This window comes from Oncorhynchus tshawytscha, linkage group LG26 (genome assembly GCF_018296145.1).
Source record: "Oncorhynchus tshawytscha isolate Ot180627B linkage group LG26, Otsh_v2.0, whole genome shotgun sequence".
Classification (NCBI taxonomy): domain Eukaryota; kingdom Metazoa; phylum Chordata; class Actinopteri; order Salmoniformes; family Salmonidae; genus Oncorhynchus; species Oncorhynchus tshawytscha.
Window position 1 is genome coordinate 46,190,179 of NC_056454.1, and position 21,829 is coordinate 46,212,007.

The 21,829-nt window shown below is 43.0% G+C and overlaps 1 protein-coding gene across 15 annotated transcripts in view; it reads left to right on the forward strand.

Moving 5' to 3' along the window:
* LOC112224885 (dedicator of cytokinesis protein 9-like) overlaps positions 1–17,294 on the forward strand; it is a 176,600-nt gene extending 159,306 nt beyond the window's left edge. For 5 of the 15 annotated variants that reach the window (XM_042306723.1, XM_042306708.1, XM_042306716.1 and 2 more), the window contains exons 41-55: positions 10–192; positions 845–958; positions 1,061–1,276; positions 1,878–1,935; positions 2,543–2,649; positions 6,783–6,905; positions 8,627–8,740; positions 9,105–9,110; positions 9,913–9,942; positions 11,658–11,804; positions 11,895–12,105; positions 14,548–14,738; positions 15,610–15,710; positions 16,127–16,265; positions 16,665–17,294. In XM_042306723.1, coding sequence (XP_042162657.1) covers positions 10–192; positions 845–958; positions 1,061–1,276; positions 1,878–1,935; positions 2,543–2,649; positions 6,783–6,905; positions 8,627–8,740; positions 9,105–9,110; positions 9,913–9,942; positions 11,658–11,804; positions 11,895–12,105; positions 14,548–14,738; positions 15,610–15,710; positions 16,127–16,265; positions 16,665–16,814 — 1,890 coding nt within the window. In that variant the 3' untranslated portion in view covers positions 16,815–17,294. Of the gene's footprint in view, positions 1–9; positions 193–844; positions 959–1,060; positions 1,277–1,877; positions 1,936–2,542; positions 2,650–6,782; positions 6,906–8,626; positions 8,741–9,104; positions 9,111–9,912; positions 9,943–11,657; positions 11,805–11,894; positions 12,106–14,547; positions 14,739–15,609; positions 15,711–16,126; positions 16,266–16,541; positions 16,550–16,664 lie in introns of all 15 variants that reach the window. The other 10 variants (XM_042306719.1, XM_042306713.1, XM_042306721.1 and 7 more) reach the window with 5 other exon arrangements.
* The last annotated feature ends 4,535 nt before the right edge of the window (positions 17,295–21,829 follow it).

Genomic DNA, 21,829 nt, shown 5'->3' on the forward strand with positions numbered 1-21,829 from the left:
TGTTTCCAGTTCCCCTGCACCTTCTTCGAGGGCCGAGCGGACATGTGTGCTTCGTTCTGCTACGAGATCCTGAAGTGCTGCAACTCGAAGCTGAGCTCCATCCGCAGCGACGCCGCCCACCTCCTCTACTTCCTCATGAAGAGTAACTTTGACTACACAGGACGCAAGTCCTTCGTCCGCACTCACCTACAGGTGAGAAAGAGGGAGAGAGAGAGAGAGAGATGGGGGGGGGGTTACCCTCTACATGCTGATCCATTTGTCTCCTCAGAACGTCTCTATGTAGAAGAACAGTCTATGGAACTCTCCTAAAGAGTGGTTTGTCTGATGGTTATGGGAGTAGTGTGTTATAGACGTGATGGTTAGGGGAGCAGTGTGTTATAGACGTGATGGTTATGGGAGTAGTTTGTTATTGACGTGATGGTTAGGGGAGTAGTTTGTTATTGACGTGATGGTTATGGGAGTAGTTTGTTATTGACGTGATGGTTATGGGAGTAGTGTGTTATAGACGTGATGGTTAGGGGAGTAGTGTGTTTATGACGTGATGGTTATGGGAGTAGTGTGTTTATGACGTGATGGTTAGGGGAGTAGTGTGTTTATGACGTGATGGTTATGGGAGTAGTGTGTTATAGACGTGATGGTTATGGGAGTAGTTTGTTATTGACGTGATGGTTATGGGAGTAGTTTGTTATTGACGTGATGGTTATGGGAGTAGTGTGTTATAGACGTGATGGTTAGGGGAGTAGTGTGTTTATGACGTGATGGTTATGGGAGTAGTTTGTTATTGACGTGATGGTTATGGGATTAGTTTGTTATTGATGTGTGCAACTTCCGCCATCTCGCTCAGGTGGTGATCGCCGTCAGTCAGCTGATTGCTGACGTCATCGGTATCGGAGGAACCCGCTTCCAGCAGTCCCTGTCCATCATCAACAACTGTGCCAACGGTGACAAGACAATCAAGGTCAGAACCCGATGGATGCTCTATTCTCATTGAAACTCCATGTTACCATTGGACCACATGAATAATCTGGTCTTTACTCTTCCTGTTTATTGTCCTGTACAGAACACAGCCTTCCCGTCAGATGTGAAGGACCTGACCAAGCGGATCCGGACGGTCCTGATGGCCACGGCTCAGATGAAGGAGCATGAGAGGGACCCGGAGATGCTGGTGGATCTGCAGTACAGCCTAGCCAAGTCCTACGCCAGCACGCCCGAGCTCCGCAAGACCTGGCTGGACAGCATGGCCCGCATCCATGTGAAGAATGGAGACCTGTCCGAGGTCTGTACCAGGCTAGGGGTCAGAGTTTGAAGAATGGTGACCTGTCCAAGGTCTGTACCAGGCTAGGGGTCAGAGTGTGAAGAATGGAGACCTGTCCGAGGTCTGTACCAGGCTAGGGGTCAGAGTTTGAAGAATGGTGACCTGTCCAAGGTCTGTACCAGGCTAGTGGTCAGAGTGTGAAGAATGGAGACGAGACCTGTACCAGGCTAGGGGTCAGAGTGTGAAGAATGGAGACGAGACCTGTACCAGGCTAGGGGTCAGAGTGTGAAGAATGGAGACCTGTACCAGGCTAGGGGTCAGAGTGTGAAGAATAGAGACCTGTCCGAGGCTGGTATCAGGCTAGGGGTCATGGAGACCTGTCCCGAGATCGGCATCAGGCTAGGGGTCAGGCTAGGGGTCAGGCTAGGGGTCACAGTGTATAAGTATAAGAGGATGGGCCTATGCCAGAGGGATGCGTGTTATTTTGAGGTGTAGTTATTTAAGGAGTGGATTATGGTTGAATCTCTATATGGAGTGAGATTATGTAATATGATGAATTCAAGTCATGTGACTGGCTAGTCAAACGTACTGATGTATCTGTGATGTTCTCTGTTGTTCACAGGCAGCCATGTGTTATGTGCACGTGGCAGCACTGGTGGCCGAGTATCTCCGGAGGAAAGGTGCAGTATGTTGCTCATTATTGCCACTTGGTGGTGCCATTTTCTCTTTTTACAGACTTCACACGGCGTTAATTAAATGGTCAGCGTGATGTGATTTTAATGAAATGATTGGTAGTTAATCGTTTTGTTATTAATACGTAGTCCAATACTATACTGTGCATATTTGCACATATTTCTAAGTAATCTGTCGTTCTTGCATCTCAGAGTAGGAGTGCTGATCTAGAATCAGGTTCTCCTGTCCATTTGTTCTTATTCAATGTGATCTAAAAAGGCAAAACTGGTCCTAAATCAGTACTCTAACGCTTGATACAGGCAATCCCAGATTTGTGATTTGGTTATGTAATCTGTGTTTCAGTGTTGGTTCACACGTGTTCTTTACTTCTTAACACCAGAGGGTTAATCACCTCAGCAGGTCCAATCAGAGCACACTATATGAGAGAGCAGTTCTCAAACGTTGACCTTTTGCCTGTTTGTACATGACAGAATGTTCTGAGTGAAATCATATTTTCCCCTTAATGTAGAACCTGTCTAATAGGCCACAGAAATAAGAAAAAATCTGTCTATTTGGTTTATTGATGATGGTCCCCGTCTCCTTAACGGTCCGTAGGCATGTTCAAGCAGGGCTGCTCAGCCTTCCGGGTGGTCACCCCCAACATTGATGAGGAGGTATCCATGATGGAGGATGTGGGCATGCAGGATGTCCACTTCAACGAGGTGAGAGACTAAAAGCCAGCTGCCCTCTGCTGCTAGGTCAACTAATGAGTTTTGGTGCTTGTTCCTTTTTGGGCGGGCATTCACAAGTCTTCCATATCCATTTCACACTAAGACGTTTTTCTGCCAACTTCATCATACCGTTAACTTCATCATACCACCAACTTTATCATACCACCAACTTCATCATACCACCAACTTCATCATACAACCAACTTTATCATACCGCCAACTTATCATACCGCCAACTTATCATACCGCCAACTTTAATCATACCACCAACTTTATCATACCACCAACTTTATCATACCACCAACTTCATCATACCACCAACTTCATCATACCACCAACTTCATCACACCACCAACTTCATCATACCACCAACTTCATCATACCACCAACTATTGCCAGTATCAAAGCCAAAACTTTTATTTCCACCTAACAACCTAGTAATCATTTCGTCAAAGTTCTGTCCACGGCTTAGTATGAAACGTAGCCATAATGCTGAGGCGGCATTGGCACGCACTACGATCTTAAAACTCTTGATGGTTGCTAGGCAGCGCCCATTAGCCATCCTCCTGCCGGTTCTAAACTTTGCAAGGCATGTCACTTCTCTTCAGCGGTGCACGACTGACTCCAGGGCCCTTGGAGTCGACTCCGACTGCTGTGAACGACTCTCGCTCGACTCTCGAAACACTCTGAAACGGACGCACACACACACACACACACATACAGTACACACCATCTCATTATTGCAGTCCCACACATACAGTACACATCATCTCATTATTGCAGTCCCACACATACAGTACACATCATCTCATTATTGCAGTCCCACACATACAGTACACATCATCTCATTATTGCAGTCCCACACATACAGTACACATCATCTCATTATTGCAGTCCCACACATACAGTACACATCATCTCATTATTGCAGTCCCACACATACAGTACACATCATCTCATTATTGCAGTCCCACACATACAGTACACATCATCTCATTATTGCAGTCCCACACATACAGTACACATCATCTCATTATTGCAGTCCCACACATACAGTACACAGCATCTCATTATTGCAGTCCCACACATACAGTACACATCATCTCATTATTGCAGTCCCACACATACAGTACACACCATCTCATTATTGCAGTCCCACACATACAGTACACATCATCTCATTATTGCAGTCCCACACATACAGTACACATCATCTCATTATTGCAGTCCCACACATACAGTACACATCATCTCATTATTGCAGTCCCACACATACAGTACACATCATCTCATTATTGCAGTCCCACACATACAGTACACATCATCTCATTATTGCAGTCCCACACATACAGTACACAGCATCTCATTATTTCATCTCATGAGCATGATACTGCACATCAGCCTATAAAAGGTATATTTTGTTTGACTGTAGAAGGTGGTGTGTAGGTACTCGAATATTTCTGTGATATTTCTGCTGTGTGCAGCCTTGACGTATTCCATGGGATGATGTGGCGCACTCTATGCTGATAAACCTATTATTAGCCATGTTCAGTGGTGATTTCAGGATGTAAATCTTGGAGCAAACTCAAAAAAATGTTTTTAGATGCATGCCAGCAAAGCCACTACATCAACACTCAACAATACATTAATTACACTGTAACGGTGACAAACAGTGCCCACAAACTGTTAGGGCCTACATAAAGCTGTCCCAACAGCTTACTACTGCTACACTTGGCTATCAGCGGAGCCTTGTCTGGCAGCGAATTCAGCCTCATTTACTTACTTTAAAAAAAACATAGCTGATATGGCAGACTTCCTTAAACGAATGTGGTTTCTACTGACAATTGAGATGTACAAACTATGGCATAAGGGGACAACAAGCGGATAAGAGGCTTAAGATATTAATGAGCGAGCTAGGAAGAACGTAGTCAATATAACTATTTGTTTTGCACTTTTGAAATGTACAGCAACAGAATTCAGGTCATGGGCAGTTTTTAATGATCTCCCTGTACACCAAGTCAGAATTGTAGGATAAATAAAGGGGGCATATAAGCAGACAATGAAGCTCTTACAATATTCGATGTTGACATTTCTCTAAAACAGGTTATAGGCTACATGTGCACCACCAAATCAGAACAGTAGGCCAAGTTGAGAGGGGGAAAGGGACCAAATTATTAGGGTCAGGCACATGGGCTACTAACAGCTTACTACACAACATACACTTAGTATTACTTTCTTAGCTACAGTATACATATCTCCCTGCCACATTACATAATTTATGCAGCAACATACATACAACAACATACAAATGATTTCCGACTTGTTGTGTAATATTTACGTCCAATGGCTGATGAGCACCGATACGCTTGATCTATAATTTCTCTTCATATGACAAGGATTGAAAAGGATTTTCTAGTAGATTATCGACTTGATTCATGATTACTGCTTGTCTAGCTTGCTAGCTAAAATGTTGACATGATCAGTCCAATAAAAACTACAGTAGATATAACGTGATTTGACATCATTTTATCTGTGGCCAATGACCTTGAGCTTTCTTGGATGGGCACTTATAATGTAAATCAAGTCAGCACCCAGGGGGCTTGAACTGCCTAACTTTCCCTGTATATTCTGTGGTGACATAGTGTCCTCATGAGTGACAGAACACTGAGCCAATCACGGCGCAACTAAAGAGTATTTTCCGCTGGCTGCCCCTCCACCACAGGAAGCACTGAGCTAGGCTGAAACACCTGCATTTTGAAGCTGCAGTACTCAAGAAAGCAATAAAGAGATAATGCTTGTATGCAGCTTTATTCAGTCAAATCATTTATTTTTTTACATTGTTTGCAAACTGATATGTACCACAAATGAATGCTAAAATAACATTCAAAACAGGCAGCAAACCCTAAACAGGTGGGGCTCGAAACAGGTGGCCCCACCTGCCCTGAATGACAGGTCCCCACTGTGTCTAGTTGACTCATTTATTAAAACATTTTGCTATGTTATGTAATTTAACAAGTGGATGATTTAGCTTTTCACTCACAGTCACTGAGTAGCCAATAGGCCTACTCCCTACCAAAAGCCTGTGACTTCACTGACTTGTCTGATAACCAATCAATGTGCTTTTGTTTCACTGAATCTCCGTCTTTATAGGCTATTTGGTTTAATTGGTTTCTGTCTGGGCAAATAAGTGGAGATGGTATCTCATCTATTCGTTTGCTCATCTATCACTGATCATAAACATTTAGCATGCTATAATGTAGTCTAAATCAAGTGTTCATCTATCACTGATCATAAACATTTAGCATGCTATAATGTAGTCTAAATCAAGTGCTCATCTATCACTGATCATAAAAATGTAGCATGCTATAATGTAGTCTAAATTAAGTGTTCATCTATCACTGATCATAAACATTTAGCATGCTATAATGTAGTCTAAATCAAGCGCAGGCCTATTATTTTACTGGATCGTATATAGACAACTCCAAAAGCCCGCGGAGGTTGTGAAATATGAACAGGAGACTCACATGCTTCTGACAATAGGATTGCTATAATTTTCTATGGGGATCATGATAAAGGTAAGACCCAACAGCTGCTCCCTAACGAAGTGGATTGAAGTTAGGCCAGAGATGAAAGGTGGCTTGCCTTGTTTCTATTTGTCCTATAATGCTTCTTAGGACCTGCTTAAACAATGGCGTATATTCCCAATGGATTTATTAAAATAGACGCCCACCCATATCTGCACACCACTACTACCGCTCGTCTTCGGCATGAGAGGTATAAAAGGTATACTCAGGCAAGAATGTGGTAAAAGTGGTTTCGTTTCTAAAGGGGTCATCTAAACATTGCCCAATAATTTGTTTTTTTTTACAGGGAAAATACTGTAAATCCTTAGCAGGATTAGCTTCTTTTATGCTCAGTTTATCTCCTTGGCTTCTCTCCAGAACTCCTGAACCGCTAATCAAAGGGCTACCCAGATTATTTACATTGCCCCCCTATTTACATTAGGGTTAGGGTTAGGGGTTAGGGTTAATTAAGCCATGGTGTGTGTGTCATCCATAGCCAGATCATCTCTGCGTGGACACGGTATGACAGCAGTGTTTTATCTGTCCCTCTCTCCCATACAGGATGTCCTGATGGAGCTGTTGGAAGAGTGTGCTGATGGCCTGTGGAAGGCTGAGCGCTATGAGCTCATCTCAGACGTCTACAAGCTCATCATCCCCATCTACGAACAGGGGAGGGATTTTGAGGTACAGCAGCAGAACTGCAGCCTCTGATGTCACTCTCCATGTCCTGGGGCTCAACTCCCTCTGATATCACTCTCTATGTCATGGGGCTCAACTCTATCTGATGTCATTGTCTGTATCATTGGGATCAACTCCCTCTGATGTCACTCACTATGTCATTTAAAAAAAATAATAATTCACCTTTATTTAACCAGGTAAGCTAGTTGAGAACAAGTTCTCATTTACAACTGCGACCTGGCCAAGATAAAGCAAAGCAGTGCGACACAAACAACAACACAGAGTTACACATGGAATAAACAAGAGTACAGTCATTAACACAATATAAAAAAAGAGTCTATCTACAGTGTGTGCAAATGGCGTGAGGATATAAGGCAATAAATAGGCCATAGTAGTGAAGTAATTACAATTTAGCAGATTAACACAGGAGTGATAGATGAGCAGATGGTGATGTGCAAGTAGAAATACTGGTGTGCAAAAGAGCAGAAAACTAAATAAAAACAAAATGGGGATGAGGTAGGTAGTTTGGATGGGCTATTTACAGATGGGCTATGTATAGCTGCATTGATCGGTTAGCTGCCCAGATAGCTGATGTTTAAAGTTAGTGAGGGAAATTTAAGTCTCCAGCTTCAGCGATTTTTGCAGTTCGTTCCAGTCATTGGCAGCAGAGAACTGGAAGGAAAGGCGGCCAAAAGAGGTGTTGGCTTTGGGGATGACCAGTGAGATATACCTGCTGGAGCGCGTGCTACGGGTGGGTGTTGTTATCGTGACCAGTGAGCTGAGATAAGGCGTAGCTTTACCTAGCATAGACTTATAGATGACCTGGAGCCAGTGGGTCTGGCGACAAAATATGTAGTGAGGGCCAGCCGACTAGAGCATACAGGTCGCAGTGGTGGGTGGTATACATTGGGGCAAAAAAGTATTTAGTCAGCCACCAATTGTGCAAGTTCTCCCACTTAAAAAGATGAGAGAGGCCTGTAATTTTCATCATAGGTACACTTCAACTGTGACAGACAAAATGAGAAAAAAAATCCAGAAAATCACATTGTAGGATTTTTAATGAATTTATTTGCAAATTATGGTGGAAAATAAGTATTTAGATTAAGATTTATCGGTGGTGACAGTGTTTCTTAGCCTCAGTGTAGTGGGCAACTGAGAGGAGGTGCTCTTATTCTCCATGGACTTTACAGTGTCCCAAAACTTTTTGGAGTTAGAGCTACAGGATGCAAATTTCTGTTTGAAAAAGCTGGTCTTTGCTTTCCTGACTGACTGCATGTGTTGGTTCCTGACTCCCCTGAAAAGTTGCATATTACAGGGCCTCTGATGTCACTGTCTATGTCATGGGGCCCAACTCCCGCTGACGTCACTCTCTATGTCTTGGGGCTCAACTCCCGCTGATGTCACTCTCTATGTCATGGGGCCCAACTCCCGCTGATGTCACTCTCTATGTCATGGAGCTCAACTGCCTCTGATGTCACTCTCTATGTCATGGGGCTCAACTCCCGCTGATGTCACTCTCTATGTCATGGGGCTCAACTGCCTCTGATGTCACTGTCTATGTCATGGGGCTCAACTCCTTCCGATGTCACTATCTATGTCATGGAGCTCAACTCCCGCTGATGTCACTGTCTATGTGATGGTGCCCAACGATAACGTCTCAAGGCTCCCAAACATGGATAAAGACACAGATTCTTATCAATGTGTTTGTGTGTTTCTCATTTCCATAGAAACTGTCTCACCTGTATGACACACTCCATCGTGCCTACATCAAAGTGACAGAGGTCATGCACACGGGCAAGAGGCTGCTGGGAACCTACTTCAGAGTGGCTTTCTTTGGCCAGGTAAGATAATGATTGACATCTGATGGTAGGCTGTCGTACAACAAAAAAACAATGCAATGGAGATCAAACAAGTTGTTTCCCTTTTCCCATTATACTATTGCTTTGCTCTTTCCAGTACGTTATACAGGTATTAGATATTGTAGACATTATATTTTTTGTATTTTTTTTAAAGACTAATTCAGACACAAATTGCAAAATTGATTTAGAACACATCTCCAAGTGCCCTATATCAAAACGGTGAACATCTTGATTTGATCATGGGAGCTGCTGGAAGCTTTTTGATTGATAAAAGCATGATCAGATCACATGGTCTTTTATTACTCATTCTAATGCCTTTTTTTCCTGCTTTTCATCCTCTTTAAAGGCAGCGGTAAGTTCTGCAGTCGGCTCTGCTCACTTTCCTGAGCAGCCTAAATCTGTGTGAGGTGCTGCTGCTTTAATCCATGACATGTTTCAGCCACTAGTGTGATGCTACTGTAATCCATGACATGTTTCAGCCACTAGTGTGATGCTACTGTAATCCATGACATGTTTCAGCCACTAGTGTGATGCTACTGTAATCCATGACATGTTTCAGCCACTAGTGTGCTGCTACTGTAATCCATGACATGTTTCAGCCACTAGTGTGATGCTACTGTAATCCATGACATGTTTCAGCCACTAGTGTGATGCTACTGTAATCCATGACATGTTTCAGCCACTAGTGTAATGCTACTGTAATCCATGACATGTTTCAGCCACTAGTGTAATGCTACTGTAATCCATGACATGTTTCAGCCACTAGTGTGCTGCTTAAAGCTCTTAGCAGTTACATTAACTCACCACTACCTTCCACCTTCTTGTTTTTCTTTTCACAACAGCAATGCATGTTGCTGATTCAATGGAGTAAATCCACTGAATTTGGCTTTTATCGCTTCCATTTTTAGATGTCATTTTCACCTAAGTCTTCTTACACCTGGTTCTTCCTCGTCTTTCAGTGTGTTAACTAGTTGCTTTGGACAGTTTTCTTTGTTGGAGTGGATAACCTTCCCAGAACCATGTTCCTTCTGACTCTGTGTTCTTTCTGTATGTGGTGTTATGGTGTGAATGCTTATCTGCTATAGTTGTAGCCTGGGTGGTGTTGGAATAACTATGATTTTTGTTTTCTGTTGCTCTACCTTACAACTCCGTAGCAGTACCAGTTTACTGACTCTGAGACTGAGGTAAATGAATGAGAAAGTGATGAATCTGGGGAATGCACTGCATTGAAGCTTAAGGCTTATGATTGTGGTCTGGGTTAGTAGTCAGTGGTATTACTGGTATGTGTCCATCACCGTTTCGTTACCTCCTCCTAGCTTATCTTATCCATCTCAGCACCCTCTACTACTGCCTGGCTCAGTGTTGCCCTGACAACAAGAGGCTATATTAGTCAAGGTTTAAGGGTAGGATTTCATGTCTTACTGGGTAAATGTTTCCAGTCATCTAGCTGGTGGCTACTACCCCATTCATCTACAGCGTTAAGGTCATTTTTATTGTCGTTTTTGGGGGGTATGAATAATGTAGACCCTTTGATGTAGTGAAATTCAATCCTCTGCATTCATCCTATTTATTGGTCCCATAGCACTGTTCCTAGACCAGTTCTGTTGTTTGTTTCTGTGCTTTTGGGAATATGTATTTTGGGAATATTTCTTGCTCTTGGGTTCAGGATTATAGTGCCTTAGCTCTTCACTTGTGTTGTTGTGCTCATTGTTTTAGGTGTTCATACTACTTTTGATGTCTTTGTTACCTGAATACCTTCACATTTGTGTTTTCATGTTGTTTTCCTATTCTCTAACCCCAACCCCAACCCCTACCCCAACCCCTACCCCTACCCCTACCCCTACCCCTACCCCTAACCCCTACCCCAACCCCTACCCCAATCCCTACCCCAACCCTTACCCCTACCCCAACCCCTACCCCAACCCCTACCCCTACCCCCCAACCCCTACCCCTACCCCAACCCCTAACCCTACCCCCTACCCCTACCCCAACCCCTACCCCTACCCCTACCCCAACCCCTACCCCAACCCCTACCCCACCCCAACCCCTACCCCTACCCCACCCCACCCCTACCCCGACCCCTACCCCAACCCCTACCCCATCCCCCTACCCCAACCCCTACCCCAACCCCTACCCCTAACCCCAACCCCAACCCCTACCCCAACCCCTACCCCAACCCCAACCCCTAACCCCTAACCCTATTCTCTAACCCTAACCCCTATCCCTATTCTCTACCCCTAACCCCTAACCCTATTATCTACCCCTAACCCCTAACCCTATTATCTACCCCTAACCCCTAACCCTATTCTCTACCCCTAACCCTATTCTCTACCCCTAACCCTATTCTCTACCCCTAACCCCTAACCCTATTCTCTACCCCTAACCCCTAACCCTATTCTCTACCCCTAACCCCTAACCATATTCTCTACCCCTAACCCCTAACCCTATTCTCTAACCCCTAACCCTATTCTCTACCCCTAACCCTATTCTCTACCCTAACCCCTAACCCTATTCTCTACCCCTAACCCCTAACCCTAACCCTATTATCTACCCCTAACCCTAACCCTATTCTCTAACCCTAACCCCTAACCCTATTATCTAACCCTAACCCCTAACCCTATTCTCTACCCCTAACCCCTAACCCTATTCTCTACCCTTAACCCCTAACCCTATTCTCTACCCCTAACCCCTAACCCTATTCTCTACCCCTAACCCCTAACCCTATTCTCTACCCTTAACCCCTAACCATATTCTCTACCCCTAACCCCTAACCCTATTCTCTACCCCTAACCCCTAACCATATTCTCTACCCCTAACCCCTAACCCTATTCTCTAACCCTAACCCTCTCTAGTTCTGTATGTACTATAACTATAGTGTGTAATGTTGGCTTCCTCCTAGGGATTCTTCGAGGATGAAGATGGTAAGGAGTACATCTACAAAGAACCCAAATTCACCCCACTGTCAGAGATATCTCAGAGGCTACTCAAGCTCTACTCTGACAAGTTCGGCCCGGAGAATGTCAAGATGATTCAGGACTCTGGGAGGGTAAGAGTTTAACTTTACTCTTAGTATTTTACCATTTATTTTGGGTTTCCATGGTTCTGATTGGTCCTTGATGTTATGCGTCCCATCCAGATCAACACTAAAGATCTGGACTCTAAGTACGCCTACATCCAGGTGACCCACGTAACCCCGTTCCTGGAAGAGAAGGAGCTGATGGACCGGAAGACAGACTTTGAGAAGAGCCACAACATCCGGCGCTTTGACTTCGAGATGCCCTTCACCGTGTCGGGGAAGAAGCAGGGTGGGGTGGAGGAGCAGTATAAACGCAGGACCATCCTGACCAGTAGGTTCTACAGTACTTCATGTGAATCATAGGGTCAATGTGTTCACAGTAGAGACCCATACTGTTGCTAGACCTCTCCTTCTGATGTGCTGTTCATGAATGTAGAGAAGTTCTGACAAAATCTGTGAATTTAAGATATGATTTCCCTTTAGAGACACAGATTGGGACACACCTCTAGATGACTCATCTCACTGAAAACAACGAGACACAAATATCAGACAGGTTCCTTATCACTCAAACTAACAAGATCCACGCATACCGCTTAGAACACTCCCTACGAGTAGCTGGAAAAGGGGGAGGGACTTCAGACAATCTACAGATACTGTATGTGTAGTCCATGGGAACCAGCCTCTGAGCAGACAACCCTATCAAAACCCATCAGTCCACACAAATCCACTCACTGATGTTAAACATGTCATAGTATCTACAGTATTTACCTCATTCCCATAGAATACCTGCTAGTGCCGGCATACCTGTATCTTTCTCGCTGCCATATTAGGAAGGGTCCGGTGTAATTATGGAAATATTGAATTAGGTTCGGAGTAGTTTTTTTATATATATATTTTTTTTAACCTTTATTTAACTAGGCAAGTCAGTTAAGAACAAATTCTTATTTTCAATGACGGTCGAGGAACAGTGGGTTAACTGCCTTTTTCAGGGGCAGAATGACAGATTTGTACCTTGTCAGCTTGGGGATTTGAACTTTCAATCTTTCGGTTACTAGTCCAACGCTCTAACCACCCTGCCGCCCTGTATGTCAGCTCTTTGTTTAGAATCCTTCTTCATCCTAATTGGTTGTGTTTTATTTTGTTTTACAGTGTGAAATATCCCATAGTGCAACCTTTATCTTCATTAACTGATAGGGCTGCCTTACCTCAAAGGTATTTATTGAGTGAATGAGTTTCACACTATAAAGCTGCTTGGAACACACATCTGTCTGAACACCTAAGAAATGCACCTGTGGTAAGGAGTTCTTGTGGGTCAAATAGGGTGACGTAAACAAAACCACGTTAATGTATTCATTCTCTCTTTCTCTCATTCTCTCTTTCTCTCATTCTCTCTCTCTCTCTCTCTCTCTCATTCTCTCTCTCTCTTTCTCTCTCTCTGTCTCTCTCTCTCTCTCTCTCTCTCTCTCTCTCTCTGTCTCTCTCTGTCTCTCTCTGTCTCTCTCTCTCAATTCAATTCAATTCAATTCAAGGGCTTTATTGGCATGGGAAACATGTGTTAACATTGCCAAAGCAAGTGAGGTAGATAATATATAAAGTGAAATAAACAATAAAAATTAACAGTAGACATCACACATACAGAATTTTCAAAACAATAAAGACATTACAAATGTCATATTATATATATATATATATATACAGTGTTTTAACAATGTACAAATGGTAAAGGACACAAGATAAAATAAATAAGCATAGATATGGGTTGTATTTACAATGGTGCGTGTTCTTCACTGGTTGCCCTTTTCTCGTGGCAACAGGTCACAAATCTTGTTGCTTTGATGGCACACTGTGGAATTTCACCCAGTAGATATGGGAGTTTTTCAAAATTGGATTTGTTTTCAAATTCTTTGTGGATCTGTGTAATCTGAGGGAAATATGTCTCTCTAATATGGTCATACATTGGGCAGGAGGTTAGGAAGTGCAGCTCAGTTTCCACCTCATTTTGTGGGCAGTGAGCACATAGCCTGTCTTCTCTTGAGAGCCATGTCTGCCTACGGCGGCCTTTCTCAATAGCAAGGCTATGCTCGCTGAGTCTGTACATAGTCAAAGCTTTCCTTAATTTTGGGTCTCTCTCTGTCTCCCATTCTCTCTCTCTGTCTCTCTCTGTCTCTCTCTCTCTCTGTCTCTCTCATTCTCTCTCTCTCTCATTCTCTCTCTCTCTCATTCTCTCTCTCTCCCATTCTCTGTCTCTCTCTCTCTCTCTCTGTCTGTCTGTCTCTCTCTCTCTCTCTCTCCGATTCTCTCTCTCGCTCTCCGTCTCTCGCTCTCTCTCTCTCTCTCACTCTCTCTCTCTCATTCTCTCTCTCTCTCTCTCTCTCTCTGTCTCTCTCTCTCTCACTCTCTGTCTCTCTCATTCTCTCTCTCTCTCCCATTCTCTCATTCTCTCTGTCTCTCTGTCTCTCTCTCTTTCTCTCTCTCGCTGTCTCTCTCTCTCATTCTCTCTCTCGCTGTCTCTCTCTCTCATTCTCTCTCTCTCTCTCTCTCTCTCTCTCTCTGTCTCTCTCTGTCTCTCTCTCTCTCTCTGTCTCTCTCTCTCACTCTGTCTCTCTTTCCCATTCTCTCTCATTCTCTCTCTCCCATTCTCTCTCTCTCTCTCTCTCTCTCTCTGTCTCTCTCTTTCTCTCTCTCTCTCTCTCTCTCTGTCTCTCTCTCTCATTCTCACTCTCTATGTCTCTCTCTCTCTCTCATTCTCTCTCTCAATCTCTCTCTCTCATAGCAACCCACTGTTTCCCCTATGTGAAGAAGCGTATTGCGGTGATGTACCAGCACCACACAGACTTGAACCCCATAGAGGTGGCTATAGACGAGATGAGCAAGAGGTTGACCGAGCTGAGACAGCTAGTTGCCACCAACGAGGTGGACATGATCCGCCTGCAGCTGAAATTACAGGGCAGCATTAGTGTCCAGGTGCAGGCCTCCGTCCTTACAAACCACATCCTCTGTCCTCACAAACCACATCCTCTATCCTCACAAACCACATCGTCCGTCCTTACAAACCACATCCTCTGTCCTCCCAAACCACATCCTCTATCCCCACAAACCACATCCTCTATCCTCACAAACCACATCCTCTGTCCTCACAAACCACATCGTCCGTCCTTACAAAACACATCCTCTGTCCTCACAAACCACATCCTCTGTCCTCACAAACCACATCCTCCGTCCTCACAAACCACATCCTCTGTCCTCACAAACCACATCCTCTATCCCCACAAACCACATCCTCTATCCTCACAAACCACATCCTCTGTCCTTACAAACCACATCCTCCGTCCTCACAAACCACATCCTCTGTCCTCACAAACCACATCCTCCGTCCTCACAAACCACATCCTCTGTCCTCACAAACCACATCCTCTGTCCTCACAAACCACATCCTCTATCCTCACAAACCACATCCTCTGTCCTCACAAACCACATCGTCCGTCCTCACAAACCACATCCTCTGTCCTCACAAACCACATCCTCTGTCCTCACAAACCACATCCTCTATCCTCACAAACCACATCCTCCGTCCTTACAAACCACATCCTCTATCTGTATGGTAAATATATCCCTCACCTTGTTCTGTATGGTAAATATATCCCTCAACTTGTTCTATGTGGTAAATATATCCCTCAACTTGTTCTATGTGGTAAATATATCCCTCAACTTGTTCTATGTGGTAAATATATCCCTCAACTTATTCTATGTGGTAAATATATCCCTCAACTTATTCTATGTGGTAAAGACATCCCTCAACTTGAGAATCTAAAATAAATTTTCCTTTAATCTATAGGTAAATGCTGGTCCCCTCGCATATGCCCGAGCTTTCCTCGATGATGCCAGCACCAAGAAGTACCCTGACAACAAGGTCAAACAACTTAAAGAGGTCTTCAGGTGAGTTGTTAAAGTACACATTGTAAAATAGGATAGGACTTGACAGGAATATACATATGAAGTGGGTAAAACAGTATGTAAACATTATTAAAGGGGTCAGTGATCCATTTTTAAAGTGACCAGTGTTCCATGACTATTTACAGTACATAGTGAAGCAGGCTCTAAGGTGCAAGGTGGAGTAACCTGGTAGTTGCCATCTAGTGACCGTGACTAAAGTTCAGGGCAGGGTACTGGACAAGGGCCAGCTAATGGTGACTATTTAACAGTCTGATGGCCTTGAGATAGAAGCTGTTTGTCAGTCTCTCAGTCCCAACTTTGATGCACCTGTACCGACCTCGCCTTCTGGATGGTAGCGGGGTGAACAGGCCGTGGCTCAGGTGGCTAATTATGTATGACACTGGTCTTTTGTGGAGCAGGCAGTTTGTGGAAGCGTGTGGCCATGGCCTGGGCATCAACGAGCGGCTGATTAAAGAGGACCAGCAGGAGTACCATGACGAGATGAAGGCCAACTACAGAGACCTGGCCAGAGAGCTGTCCGCCATCATGCACGAGCCAGTAAGCATAGAGCTATCTACTATCATAACAAACATTGGGATCCATCATTGTTTGTTCATCAGCCGTTTTTGATTATTTGTACATTTTGGAAGAATCTGTTGTGTTTGTTTTGATTGCAATACTGGTAAAACAGTTTAATTTGAGTATTATTATGAAAGTAATAGTTATAATTAGTAGGGCATTGGGATTTCATAGTAATTTTGTAATATTTCATGCTATTGTGATATTTGATAACCCCCTTTTCCCTCTGTTTTTCCTTTGTGCTGACATGAGCAGATTGGATGGTAAAACATCTTTGGCATGGACTTTATTACGTGTGATTCATTCTTACTAAGTTGTCTGAATGAATCATTTGTTCCTTTAACATAATCTTGAACACCCTCCGTCGCTCCCTTCCAGATCATTCCAGTGGAGGATGGCATGAAGAACGTTCTTCCAGACTCACTGCACATCTTCAATGTCATCAGTGGTACCCCCAGTGGTACCCCCAGCGGTACCCCCAGCGGTGCCACCATCATGGGCCTGCCCAACTCCTCCTCTGTGGTGTGAGACCCACCGGATTGGCTGACTCCTGACCTCAACGCTCTGTGCCAGCGCTGCCATGAGTGGCCATTTCCTGCTTTTCTGTTCTCCTTATCATCAAGTTTGCTTTTGGCTAAACTGAGACAATATTGATGTTCTGTAAATTTTCTCTCACACCTTCTCTGGCTTGTGCAATGGGCCAGGACAAAGGACCGTGTTACACAGTTGTATAGAGTACAGTCGCTCTGTGGAGGATGGGACCAGGGGCATTCATCCATGAGGATGGATGAACTAAAAGAATGCCACATGAACAGAGAGAAGGGGGGACTGGTGTAGCCTCCATCCTGACTGGGGTTCCTGTCTGTGGAGTGTTGGGGTTCCATGATGTATACAGTGGGAGGAAGAAGTATGTGAACCCTTTAGAATTACCTGGATTCCTGCATAAATTGGTCATACAATTTTATCTGATCTTCATCTAAGTCACAACAATAGACAAACACAGTCTGCTTAAACTAATAACACACAAACAATTATAATTTGTCATGTCTTTATTGAACACACCATGTAAACATTCACAGTGCAGGTTGGAGAAAGTATGTGAACCCTTGGATTTAATAACTGGTTGACCCTCCTTTGGCAGTTTTCTGTAGTTGTGGATCAGACCTGCACAACGGTCAGGAGGAATTTTGGACCATTCCTCTTTATAAAACTGTTTCAGTTCCACAATATTCTTGGGATGTCTGGTGTGAACCGTTCTCTTGAGGTCATGCCACATCATCAGGACTGACTGGGCCACTCCAGAAGGTCAGGACTCTGACTGGGCCACTCCAGAAGGTCAGGACTCTGACTTGGCCACTCCAGAAGGTCAGGACTCTGACTGGGCCACTCCAGAAGGTCAGGACTCTGACTGGGCCACTCCAGAAGGTCAGGACTCTGACTGGGCCACTCCAGAAGGTCAGGACTGAGTGGACCACTCCAGAAGGTCAGGACTCTGACTGGACCACTCCAGAAGGTCAGGACTGACTGGACCACTCCAGAAGGCATATTTTCTTCTGTTCAAGCCATTCTGTTGATGATTTACTTCTGTCTATTGGGTTGTTGTCCTGTTGCATCACCTTACTTCTGTTGAGCTTCAATTGGCAGACAGCTAGCCTTACATTCTATTGCAAAATGTCTTGATAAACTTGGGAATTCATTTTTCCTTCGATGATAGCAGGCTGTTCAGGCCATGAGGCAACAAAGCAGCCCCAAATCATGATGCTCCCTCCTCCATAGTTTACAGTTGGGATGAGGTTTTGGTGTTGGTGTGCTTTGCCTTTTTTTCTCCACACATAGTGTTGTGTGTTCCTTCCTTCCAAACAACACAACTTTATTTACATCTGTCCACAGAATATTTTGTCAGTAGCGCTGTGGAACATCCAGGTGCTCTTTTGCGAACTTCAGACGTGCAGCAATGTTTTTTTTGGACAGCGGTGGCTTCTTCCATGGTGTCCTTCGATGAACACCATTCTTGTTTAGTGTTTTATGTATTGTTGACTCGTCAACAGAGATGTTAGCATCTTCCAGAGATTTCTGTAAGTCTTTCGCTGACACTCTAGGATTCTTCTTAACCTCATTGAGCGTTCTGCACTGTGCTCTTGCCGTCATATTTGCAGGACGGCCACTCCCAGGGAGAGTAGCAACAGTGCCGAACTTTCTCCATTTATAGACAATTTGTCTTACCGTGGACTGATAAACATCAAGGCCTTTAGAGATACTTTTGTAACCCTTTCCAGCTTTATGCAAGTTGACAAATCTTAATCTTACATCTTCTGCGATCTCTTTTGTTTGAGGCCTGGGACACATCAGGCAATGCTTCTTGTGAATGGAAAACTCCAATGTAGTGAGTGTTTTTATAGGGCAAGGCAGCTCTAATCAACATCTCCAATCTCGTCTCGTTGATTGGACTCCAGGTTAGCTGAGTCCTGACTTCAATTAGCTTTTGGAGAAGTCATTAGCCTAGGGGGGTTCACATACTTTTTCCAACTTACACTGTGAATGTTTAAATTATGTATTCAATATAGACAAGAAAAATACAATAATTTGTGTGTTATTAGTTTAAGCACACGGTGTCTATTGTTGTGACTTAGATGAAAATCAGATCAAATTGTATGTCAAATGTATGCAGAAATCCAGGTAATTCAAAAGGGTTCACCTACTTTTTCTTGCTACTGTATATGACATCACTGGTAGTGTTTCCTGTGTAGCCGTCCCCATAGGGATCCTTAAAGTGACAGAAATGTGTATGTGATGTCACTAGCCCTCATCAGCTTTCTGTCGTCTCATTTTGATCTCTGTCTGTTTCGATCATTTATCTTCTGCTCTGAACTCTTCAAGTGATTTTCTTTGTATTGATGTCTTGACGAACATTATAAACCAGGTGGTTTGAGCCCTGAATGCTGATTGGCTGAAAGCTGTGGTATATCAGACCATTTACCACGGCTATTTAAAAAAAAATCTATACGTTAGTAACCAGTTTATAATATCAATAAGGCACCTCAGGGGTTTGTGGTATATGGTCAATATAGCATGGCTAATGGCTGTATCCAGGCACTCCGTGTTGCGTCGTACATAAGAACAGCCCTTAGCCGAGGGAATATTGGCCATAAACTAGTCCCCTGAGGTGCCTTATTGCTTAAATATATGCTGCATACATTGGCATTCATCTCTCTGTACATGTACACGAAGACGTGTTATATTTCTACAAAGCTGCAATTTATTGGGAAAATAGCCTCCTATGAAAAAGTTAGCATTCAACCTTAATCATTTAAATGTCTTAGAATGGGATTTTTATATATATATATATATATATTTAAAGCCATTGCGTATAAGTATATTCCAAGCTGTTTATTCATGTATATAAAAAAGGAGTGCAATATTTGTGTTTTGTAAGGTACAGTGTCTTGCTGTGTTGGGTTCAATAATACATTGTAAAGATTATGTTCATCCTTCTTTTCACAGCCATTCTAGTGTTTATTCCCAGACCTACCATTTGAGTGTTTATTCAAATATTTAAAGATATCGTTTTATATTTGGGAAGCAATGGGTTTTTAATTTTTATTTAACAGAAAGTCACTTTTCTGCTGTAAACAGAAATGTTCTCTAATGCTTTTCTTTTCAATAAAATTCACTCATCCCTCTTCACTTCTACCTTGGGATTTCCTAATCAAATTTGTTTGTTTATTGTCCAATAATTGTACAACCACCCTAGATATGGAATGTTTGGTTCTAAACCATATTGATGGGATTAGAGAAGCTAGTTGACTGTTTGGTTCTAAACCATATTGATGGGATTAGAGAAGCTAGTTGACTGTTTGGTTCTAAACCATATTGATGGGATTAGAGAAGCTAGTTGACTGTTTGGTTCTAAACCATATTGATGGGATTAGAGAAGCTAGTTGACTGTTTGGTTCTAAACCATATTGATGGGATTAGAGAAGCTAGTTGACTGTTTGGTTCTAAACCATATTGATGGGATTAGAGAAGCTAGTTGTCTGTTTGGTTCTAAACCATATTGATGGGATTAGAGAAGCTAGTTGACTGTTTGGTTCTAAACCATATTGATGGGATTAGAGACGCTAGTTGACTGTTTGGTTCTAAACCATATTGATGGGATTAGAGAAGCTAGTTGACTGTTTGGTTCTAAACCATATTGATGGGATTAGAGAAGCTAGTTGACTGTTTGGTTCTAAACCATATTGATGGGATTAGAGAAGCTAGTTGACTGTTTGGTTCTAAACCATATTGATGGGATTAGAGAAGCTAGTTGACTGTTTGGTTCTAAACCATATTGATGGGATTAGAGAAGCTAGTTGACTGTTTGGTTCTAAACCATATTGATGGGATTAGAGAAGCTAGTTGACTGTTTGGTTCTAAACCATATTGATGGGATTAGAGAAGCTAGTTGACTGTTTGGTTCTAAACCATATTGATGGGATTAGAGAAGCTAGTTGACTGTTTAGTTCTAAACCATATTGATGGGATTAGAGAAGCTAGTTGACTGTTTGGTTCTAAACCATATTGATGGGATTAGAGAAGCTAGTTGACTGTTTAGTTCTAAACCATATTGATGGGATTAGAGAAGCTAGTTGACTGTTTGGTTCTAAACCATATTGATGGGATTAGAGAAGCTAGTTGACTGTTTGGTTCTAAACCATATTGATGGGATTAGAGATGCTAGTTGACTGTTTGGTTCTAAACCATATTGATGGGATTAGAGAAGCTAGTTGACTGTTTGGTTCTAAACCATATTGATGGGATTAGAGAAGCTAGTTGACTGTTTGGTTCTAAACCATATTGATGGGATTAGAGATGCTAGTTGACTGTTTGGTTCTAAACCATATTGATGGGATTAGAGAAGCTAGTTGACTGTTTGGTTCTAAACCATATTGATGGGATTAGAGAAGCTAGTTGACTGTTTGGTTCTAAACCATATTGATGGGATTAGAGAAGCTAGTTGACTGTTTAGTTCTAAACCATATTGATGGGATTAGAGAAGCTAGTTGACTGTTTGGTTCTAAACCATATTGATGGGATTAGAGAAGCTAGTTGACTGTTTGATTCTAAACCATATTGATGGGATTAGAGATGCTAGTTGACTGTTTGGTTCTAAACCATATTGATGGGATTAGAGAAGCTAGTTGACTGTTTGGTTCTAAACCATATTGATGGGATTAGAGAAGCTAGTTGACTGTTTGGTTCTAAACCATATTGATGGGATTAGAGATGCTAGTTGACTGTTTGGTTCTAAACCATATTGATGGGATTAGATAAACTAGTTGACTGTTTGGTTCTAAACCATATTGATGGGAGTATAGGTCAAACACATAAATGTAATCCTAATCTTATTTTATCTGCAGGACGTGGAAACAGCACAGAAGACTTCCTTTATGGCCCCCACCTCCTTCAATCATGAGGCCCTAAATGGAACAATAAAACAGAATTGGTATAACATGTTACATTGAGAGTTTACAGCTGTTTGCCCTGGTGTCATGTGGCTGCCG